The sequence below is a fragment of the Boleophthalmus pectinirostris genome, unplaced genomic scaffold (assembly GCF_026225935.1).
Source record: "Boleophthalmus pectinirostris isolate CB_2022bp ecotype Guang Dong unplaced genomic scaffold, ASM2622593v1 HiC_scaffold_15, whole genome shotgun sequence".
In the NCBI taxonomy this organism is placed as follows: domain Eukaryota; kingdom Metazoa; phylum Chordata; class Actinopteri; order Gobiiformes; family Gobiidae; genus Boleophthalmus; species Boleophthalmus pectinirostris.
The window spans coordinates 23722705-23731857 of record NW_026571070.1 but is presented as its reverse complement, the minus strand read 5'-3'; the positions used below and the strand labels follow the sequence as shown (position 1 = coordinate 23731857).

Sequence of the window (9153 nt, the reverse complement as noted above, 5' to 3'; positions counted from 1 at the left end):
TGGAGTCTAGACAGTTCTGTAGAATTTAGTTTATTGACTTATTGACTTTATTGACAGAAGGTATTTTCACATTTCTATTCATGTTATCCATATTTTGTTTAGCTTGAACTTTCGTTATGTTCTCTCAAAGTCACATTTTAGCATGGTGCTGATCTCAGATGACCATGGGTTAACTTATGGCAAAGCCTTGTTTAGGTCAGAGCATTTCCCTTCAATCTTTTCACATGCTGTCCCCTGCTTCAGGTCAACTCTAATCACAGTCACTTGTTCAGCTGCACAGATGAAATGATCTTACAGTAGCACCTTTAGTAGAAGAGAAACTAACTAGCCTGAGATCTGGACTAAAATCAAACAAAAAGTCACTAAAGACTTGGAGTGCAGACAAAAATCTGGACTTCACTACACCAGCCTAAAGACAAAGCTACTATGTGAGACAGCGTTTTAAGATGCACTCTTGCAAAATAATTTGACATCGTAAACATCGAAGCAAAATCAATAATCAAAGAATGCAAGAGCTGACACAATGTTAAGTTGTGACAGAGTGTGAATAAATAAATCTTTAAGTATATACTACTTAACCGCTTAATTCACATAACATTTACACATAACAAACATACACAAAAGAAGCAGCATATTGTCTAAATGTAGGTTTATTGTTGAGGTATGATGGAACTAAATCTGTATTTTTTGTTTTATACAACCACAATATTTTAGTATAAAATTGCTGTGGTGAATTACATTATCAATTATAGAACTGCCAATTGAGTCTGGGGAAACTTCATTTAATAACTTACAGTAACATCACTTTTCTGAAAGCCTTTCGTTTTTCTCTTTCACACTTCTGGGTGGGTGCAGCTTTGTCACTGTAATGATGTATATTTTCCTCATGAGAATGTTGTGCCTCAGTGCAACAAGGTGGTGAGATCAGAGAAGCCATGCGATCGAGCTCCAGGCTTCTATCTCAAGCTCCAGTAAAACTTTTGTTTTTGACTGTAAACATGGTTCCAATAATAATCATTCAAACAGGAATTATTCCCCCTTACAAACTCCCATTATAAATCCCATGGTGCTGTCATTTGCTCTCAGTTAGCACTGGATACTGGTGGCTTGTTCTCTGACACAGGCTGTGTGCGTCTTCCTGTCCCAAATGGTGAGATTCTGGTGAAATGGTTGGAGACATTTGTGATGTGGCAGGCTGGCTCAAACAGACTCATGTGGGGCTAGTCATCCTTCTCCACTATGATCTCCCCGTGAAGCACTCTCCTTCTCTGCCGCAGCATATGGAAGTAGAGCTGAGGGAACACTGGCAAAGACACAAAATGGTCAAGAGTTTTGACATTTCATTCACAACTGTGCAGCACCATATGAAAACTGGCCTACTGTTTGATTTGAATGTGTGTTTTACTGCCCCCTTGTGACTACATTGGCTTTAGCTTGCCTGTTCCTTTGAAAGATCTCTGGATCCTAGGCATTTGTCTGCTTTTCATACTGATGATAATTCATGTGTTAATTAATTATTAAATAAATAGGATAAATATAACAAACAAAACAAACTATGTTAGTGTGTGATGTTATTATGTGTCACACAGCATGAATTCCTTTTATAATTATATTTAGCTCAAATGTACATAAGAACAGGAAAAGATACAAACAATTATCCAAAACAATAGGTAACTTGACAATCTGTAATATTATCAAACAGCACATTACCCTGATCATGCCAGACCAGAAGTAAATGTATTGTTACATCTGTTGTAAGCTTTATATACTAAAGTGAAAGAGATAATGCTTCTTACGTGGGATGTAGGACAGCATGACAATGATGAGGCAGTAGTAGTAGTCGAAGGATACATTATACTTGTTTGGAAGCCTCATGGAGTACATTCCAGTTCTGCGCACAAACGGCAGAGCAGCGTAAATAGTGAGCAGCTCCCCAATGACTCCCAGTGGGTACAGGATGATGAACAGGTTGTACCTAGAATATAAAAATACCATGTTAGAATCCTGCAATCCCAGTCTGTGTCTCAGCTGCAGCATGCCATGAAATGATCATGTTATATCTCCGCATATTGTTTGACACAATATATACTGTATATTTATAAATTATTCATCAAAACTCATTTTGATTTAATTTCCTACTCATCCTTCTCTGTTGCTGAATTGTAATTGTGACAAAGCATGCTTTTTGTTGAATCACTTTCTAGCTCTTTGTAGCAGTGTCTAGTAGAATGGTGACTCAGGGCTAAGGGCTCCTGTTTGGTGGAGACCACAGTGGCTCGGGGGAGCGTCTCAGCGGATGTGAGGGAAACGTTGGGTGAACATTCCATGACCAAAACAGATGGTCTTAAAAACAGGAGCAGCTGAACATGAGCCCTCTCTAGGGGCCTGCCGTCTCCTCCACTACTTAAAGAAATACATCAAGAGTCGTAAGATGGAGGGTTGGTGCCATCCACTGCCCTGGAGCCAATGCCAATGGGCACGTAGTAAATTATATAATGATAATGCAGTAAAATATATGACCTAGATTTACTTTATTTTACAGAAAAACAATGAACAATGCTTTAAACTTCACATGATCTATAATAATACTGCTCTGAGAATGTAAACAGGATGATGTAATATGTTAATTTGAATAATCTGACGTAAGTGAGCCTCCCTGGCCAGCAAGCCAGTCTCGACCAAGTTGTGCATCTATCAGTGAGTACAGCTGACGACTCAGATTTCATCTGGACCAGTGTAGCAGAGACGTGCAATGACTGCCACGTCATAGGCACTAACGATAAGAACAAAACAATGTGCTGTTGTTAAGTTTGAGAACTAAACCCTCATGTTTTTCATAAAAACACACCTCGCAGTTAATACTCCTGAACAACTTCAACACCACAACAAAGCATAGCATAGCACTTGGTTAATGCTAAAATCAATGAACAACGCAGTGAGCTCTGATGTTAGCTAAAGAGGTGCAAATCAAAACAAGCACATGCTCCCCTCTCCCTAAACACCCAACTGGTTTAAAGGCACAAAACAACATGCCCAGACTTCAGTCCAAACACAAATCTCAGTTAGGCTCAGCACAGCTACTAAGGTTGGTCCACCTGGCCCATTTGATGAAATACGGCAGGTGGTGCAGCAGCTTGAATGTGTAGTATGAATATCTGGTAATCTCTGTCAATGTCCACACAACCAAGAAAAGGATTACGCTCTCTTCATTCTGGATCTTCATTCAGGTCAAAGGAAAAACACAGTTTATATTGGCACAATTCTTAAAGTTAAGATTAACATGAAATCTTATTGGCAGCAGTAGAAAATGTTTCATATTGTGTTTGATGTACAATACTGCAATTGTTAATTTGCAATAAAATTTAATAAAACTAGTCACCTGTCTGATGCTGTTTGTTATAAACCAAACCATGAAAATCCTTGAGCACACTTGAACTCCAGTTACAATCACAGAAGTCCTCACAATTCCTAAAGTAAAGTTAATAAAATAATTAGGCTCCCTTAGATTTGACAAACAATCGATTGCACACACAAGTGCAAGATTACACACACACACACACTTACCAATTGCACAGTGTCCGACCTGTGATAAAAAAGCACACAAATCACATCCTATAAAATTTCCAGTAATGAAATGAGTAAAAATGTCTTGTAAAATTCTTACCTCAACTAATGCGAAGGTCTGGAAAAACTTGAGTGTCCTTGCTATACTTCTGTAAAGACCCTTGTGTGAGCCTTTCTGGATGTAAAAGCGAACCATTGCCATTGCCAGAACCAGCCACCTATAGACACACATCTTACTATATCACAATACATGTATTTGAACCTATATTTTATTCCATGTTGTTCAATAACTTAATGATCCAACAATATAGAGTATAGTATAGTATAGTATTTTCTTCACACTTTCAAATGTGATGACAAAAATTTTATTTGCAGCTGATGACAAAACTAAACCTAATTCTTTCATGGAGCTCGCACTTATTTTCTTTTTTATGCAGGCTCTTCTTCATTGCCTAAGGCCTCTAATGTAACCAACCCCCAGTTATTGCTGTTGACACTATCACTTGAGTACACTATTTTCGCGTATAGGTCTGTATTTCTTTTTAACTTCGTGCGTTATTGTTTTATCCTGTCCGAACCTTAACATGGTTTAGGTTAGGACAGTTTGTCAAGGGCTATATTAGTGGGAGGCGAGCTAGGCTACATTAGCTGCCTGACTTGTGGAGTTCTAATGATCGCCTAATTGTCGCACTCGTTAATTAAGCATGGCTGGGCGTGAAATGTCATTGCAAAAGCGGCCGAAAAAGTAAATTGTATTTAAATCTGTGGTAGTGTAAAGAAAGTGCAACGGGAGTATTTAACAGCCTCGACACTGGGCTCTTGTGGCTCTAGTGTCGCGGTGTCTGTCTAAACTTAACCCTGCGCCTGGGAGAAGCGCACTGGGCCTTGACGCACACACCATGCTGTCAGCCCTATTTGGACACAGCGACAGAGCGAGACTGTGACTCTAACCCAACGCCTTTCATTCATTATCTGACCTACTCCTGAAAACTGCCATATTACTAGATTGAAACATGTTCAAAGTTACGAGCCAAGACTGCCCAGCTCCGACAGTGCGCGCTGAAGCGCGTTAGGACGTGCGCTTTCAGCTCGTCATATACACCGTACTATAAACAGCAACACGCTTACAGTTTTTCGGGAGCGGCTAACTTATGGACATTTGTATTAATAGGCAACAGGGGCGGATTGTGACACGTACCCGGCGGTCATGGCGATGTTGTAGAAAGTGAGCCATGCGGTAGCGAGGGCGCTTTTAGTTTTCTTCTTGTTGTTGTTTTCCTTCTCGTCTACCGTGCCGTCCTCCTCGCCGGACGCCATGGTACGCCAGGGTGGGGAAGTCAGGAAAGGAGCAGACAGCTGGAACTGCTTGGGAGGGGAGCAGCAGGGTCATCCATCCATCTATCCGCCCCCGAGCTGCTCTCTCGCGGGACCAGTGCTACTACAAGTGTGAGCCTGCTGGTACTGCCCTGTCTGTGAAATAAAACAAAGCATCCTTTGCAACACAGGTGGTTGATGTAATACGCATCTACAACTGCATTGTTGATTACTGAATCACCCAAGGACATCACTTCTAATAGTGTTTCATGAATATGAGATTAAATAAAGGATAAAAGCATGACAGAATGGCATTGACTAATAATGAATGAAGCTGGTGGTCATTGTCAAAATACATATAGACCTATATGAACATTTCTACTTTAGGCCGCAGTCTTCTTCCATCATTCCACTAGATGGCGTTAATGGTCCATAACTTGAATAAACTACATTCAAAAATGTAATATAATCCTTTTATTGCCATTAATATATACTGTCATTTGTTTCCATTTAGCTATATTATGATAAACAAACACATGCATTTTAAATAGATCCTTAAATTTTTTAATTCTCTGCTTTGGATTAACAAATAATAAAACACTGAAAAAAAAAAGTTGACGACACATTAAATAAATAAATAAGGTCAACATGACATTCTTTTCTTTTCAAGTGCCCTGCTGGTTCCCTCTATAGGTCAACGGTGGTACGTGTAACTTGTTGTGTCCTGCAGAGCAGTAAAGAGACAGGCCTGATACAATGGCTCCTGCAGTGTAAGCAGATGAGGTGTACAGACAGGTCTGTGGTGTGTGGAAAGTGCTGGTGGACGCCAGGCCCAGAGCCCAGAGCCCAGAGTAGAGGGACAGAGGCGCCTGTCTGCCTGAGAGTGCCACAGGATGGGGGCAGGGAAGACTCTGAAGTTTGCCATATGTGAGGTATTTCAGTTTGTGGGGCTGTGTGTACCACTCTTTATTGTTATGCAGAGGTTTGCAGTAATTGTAGCCAAAGTCAAAGATCTGGCTCAGCCTCCTGGTGACAGCCGCACAGCTTATTGGTTAATTGTGGCAGCCTCTGTGGCTTATGTTACCTCCACAGCGCTGTTCATCTGGGTCCCTCTCAAGTACATGGTTTTTCAAAAGAAGAAATTTCTCATTGGGAGGAAGAAGTGGTGAGTGTGTCCTGGAGCAGTAACTTTAGTTTAACTTGGTCCAATTTGCTCCAAAATCCATTCACTTAATTTGTAACATTCTCTCTCCATCTCTGTGTCAGGAGGCCTGTGGCACTTGTCTATGTGATCCTTTCCACGTTACCCTGCTTTGCCTTTCTCATTGCCAGCTCAGAGGTACAGTTTTTCATACAGCACTAGACCTCTCTTAAAATATTAGGACCAAGAAAATATTTGCAATGATAGTTGTCTTTGTAAGCATTTTGATAAAGTCTGTAGCTCCCAGAGGAATTATACTCAAACCATGAACAAGGAGCTGCTGATAAGCAGCTGGGTTCCTGTTCCTGTCCAAAATGGCCTTGTCAAGTCATCTGTCTATGCGGCACATTTCTCTTCCTGGCTGGACACGGGCCAGCTCCTCTGGGCTGTTTTATGTGGCACTTTCTAAAGCGCACACTGACCTCCAGACCTCTGCTTATCTGCTGCCTTTACATAAGAGCTATAAATTATTACTATTTTTGCTTTGATCTGTGTCCTCCTATTGGATTGATGTTACAACTTTACCAATTAATATTGACGGCAATACCAAATACCCACTAATCACTAAACTGTGAGCGTAATTTGATTTAGCATATCTTTAAATTAGAATAACTGTGTTTATCTAAAGGTTCAGATCCACAACAACATGAAACATGACATGTTCATGGAGGTCCCTGTGTCACTTGTCCTCTTCTCACTCATCTGTATGGACATAGTGGAGCGGATACGGCATTGCAGACTGACAGGCCGGGGTAAGCCCTGCTGTCCATGTGCTCACAACACTTCACACACTCAGGAAATTCAGTTGGCAGTTCAGTTAGCACTTCTCATCATAGTGCTGAATGGCCAGAAGTCAGTTTTTCTGAAGAAAACTATGGTCATGGGTTAAGAAAACTGCAATTTGCTGGAAATTCAACAATTTACAAAACACTTTTTGCTGTTTCTCACCTAACCAATTCTTTATCCCACTGTGTGGCATAGTGGTTAGAGCTAAAGTGTTTCTACATGGTAACTCACTCACCTTCTTATTGTAAATTTCACAGTTTGACCAGTTTACTGAAAGTCTATTTCCATTCTTTCCTCCATTTCTTGGATTTCTGTTCTTTGAATAAATTCTATAAACCAAAAAAACATAAATATCTAAAAATAGCCAATAGTTAATTTACTGTCATCCTCCCTTGGAGAAAAAATAAGTTATAATAGCATGTTTAGTTCAGGAAAAAAGATGAAATATTTAACACTGTGTGTATCGAATGCCTTTTGTACTTTTGGAAGTTAACAAAAAATTTGCAAGTCTTCTTTATCTTTTCAGCTAACGACAGAGACAGAGAAGCAGAGATTCCCTCCACAATCCTCACACACATGGAGCCAGTCACACCACTAAATCCACTTATCCCAGGACCAGCAGTGCCCGGGGCAGCTGTGCCCCCTTCTGTATCCTCGGCATCACAGCACAACAATCGCACCCCAAATGGAGCAAGCATGCGGCCAGAGCCCAATGGGACAGTCCCGCTGGTTTCAGGTCCTCAAGGAAATTCCAGGAGACCGTTCAGCATCTCCGCACTAAGCTCCCGTTCTGAGAGCATAGGGGCCTACCACATGTCTCCTTACACATACACAGGACCTTTGCGCTTCCTGTGTGCCACTGATGCCAGAGCGGATGTCATAGTGGACAGCTTCATGTTTTGGATGGACACAGTGGAAATGGTACGGTCTGCAGGTCACCCCCTGGTTTACTACTCTGGGTGGGTATTCCCCATCTACATCTTCAGCTACCTCTCCTGCCTAAGAGTGGTGGTGATGCCACACAGCCCTCTGCTCTCCTCACTCGGGGTGGCCCTACAGGATCTACCTTTCTTCTTTGTGCGTGCCGGATTAGTTGCGTTTTTTGGTTTTGTTACCCCTGTTCTTTACATCATGAAAAACTTGTTGATATGCTTAGCATTTATTTATTTTAATTTCATGACCAAGCTAAGGATTTTTAATACAGAGAGAATGGTCTTTTGAAATTGTGATCTTTGTAATTTACCAAATACATTTTACTTGAAGCACATAAAATAGATTACACTTTTTGGACATAGTTAACTTGGACATAAATACAGTTCAACAAAAGACCATTTAAAACTAGTCTGTTAAAATAATATTGGACAGCAAAGCATGGAGCAATGCTAAGGTAGTCCCCAGTTTGAACTCAAAGTGGGTCATGTTTTACTGCCAAGAACATTCCTATGTTTATCCTGAATGTTGTGTACTCTTGCGTTTCCTCAATCATGGGCTGGGCAATATGATTATAAAAATCAAATAACCTGATATAGATATGTTGATATTCTATTTTGCTGATATTGTCAGATTGTTTTATTTTAATTTTTTACATTTAAAGCAGCAAACACAAACAAAAAAACTTTTCCCAGCAAATGGTCATCATTATGTCTTATACAATAGATATAAAGATTCTAACTGCACGGATTGTGATATAATTGAAATCATGAGCTTAGCTATCTATGATTTTTGCTGGTAAATTGCCTATATCTACTGTAAACCCTGTACATGTAATTTGAGGTTTTCTATCCCTTTTTACATTATTGGAGTACAGTAATAGTAAAAACTGTGATCAGTTTATGTACATGCACGTATACATGTGTGGGAGTGAGTTATACTTTGCTAAATTCAATAAAATGTTTCAGTAAAATTGCCAAACTGTGTATTAATATTGAACTGGTTTATGTCTGAGCTACAGATATTTAAAAGAAATTTGTCAAATTTTGTCATAGTCTTTGCTAAGAAGAATGTGTTTCCTGCCACATTTCAGCAAAATAAACTCATCCTTGTTCCCACAGGTCTCCAGTGTCATAACACATGCAATAAATGAACCAGTTATGGCTGGCTTTGCTTTATATCATGTTGCCAGCAAAACTATTAAATTTAATTTCAGTACTCGTTGTCATGTTATTTTTTTCCTATTTCATAAAGTTAACTGCAACTGAAAAAATATATTTACCTATTTAAACCTACTGAATTTACATAGCTAAAATCAGAGCCCTGTACAGCTGAATATCTACTGACCTTTCCAGTGA

At 39.9% G+C, this 9153-nt stretch overlaps 2 protein-coding genes across 3 annotated transcripts; one reads left to right on the top strand and one right to left on the bottom strand.

Annotated features, from left to right (window-relative positions):
• Positions 1-44: 44 nt before the first annotated feature.
• On the bottom strand, positions 45-5052 carry hacd1 (3-hydroxyacyl-CoA dehydratase 1). 2 transcript variants are annotated; one of them, XM_020935701.2, is made up of 7 exons: positions 4763-5034; positions 3665-3782; positions 3565-3583; positions 3380-3468; positions 3096-3217; positions 1797-1975; positions 45-1303 (listed from the first exon to the last, which is right to left on the bottom strand). In XM_020935701.2, the coding sequence occupies exons 1-7, from the start codon at positions 4879-4881 to the stop codon at positions 1221-1223; spliced, it is 729 nt and encodes a 242-aa protein (XP_020791360.1). In that variant the 5' UTR covers positions 4882-5034; the 3' UTR covers positions 45-1220. The 2 variants fall into 2 exon arrangements, with proteins under 2 accessions (XP_020791360.1, XP_055006984.1); XM_055151009.1 differs by having other exon boundaries at positions 3565-3782; positions 4763-5052.
• Positions 5053-5666: 614 nt separating this feature from the next.
• On the top strand, positions 5667-8805 carry LOC110170076 (transmembrane protein 236). Its single transcript, XM_020935700.2, has 4 exons — positions 5667-6043; positions 6145-6217; positions 6708-6831; positions 7392-8805. Exons 1-4 carry the CDS (start codon positions 5772-5774, stop codon positions 8084-8086), a joined length of 1164 nt encoding a protein of 387 aa, XP_020791359.2. The 5' UTR covers positions 5667-5771; the 3' UTR covers positions 8087-8805.
• The last annotated feature ends 348 nt before the right edge of the window (positions 8806-9153 follow it).

Coding starts and splice junctions, on each gene's coding strand:
- LOC110170076 (XM_020935700.2), top strand. CDS start 5,772: ATGGGGGCAGGGAAGACTCTGAAGTTTGCCATATGTGAGGTATTTCAG. Junction 6,218..6,707: donor TTCTCATTGCCAGCTCAGAG/GTACAGTTTTTC, acceptor GTTTATCTAAAG/GTTCAGATCCACAACAACAT. Junction 6,832..7,391: donor TTGCAGACTGACAGGCCGGG/GTAAGCCCTGCT, acceptor TTATCTTTTCAG/CTAACGACAGAGACAGAGAA.
- hacd1 (XM_055151009.1), bottom strand. CDS start 4,881: ATGGCGTCCGGCGAGGAGGACGGCACGGTAGACGAGAAGGAAAACAAC. Junction 3,469..3,564: donor GGTCGGACACTGTGCAATTG/GTAAGTGTGTGT, acceptor ACTTTACTTTAG/GAATTGTGAGGACTTCTGTG. Junction 1,304..1,796: donor CATGCTGTCCTACATCCCAC/GTAAGAAGCATT, acceptor TGTCTTTGCCAG/TGTTCCCTCAGCTCTACTTC.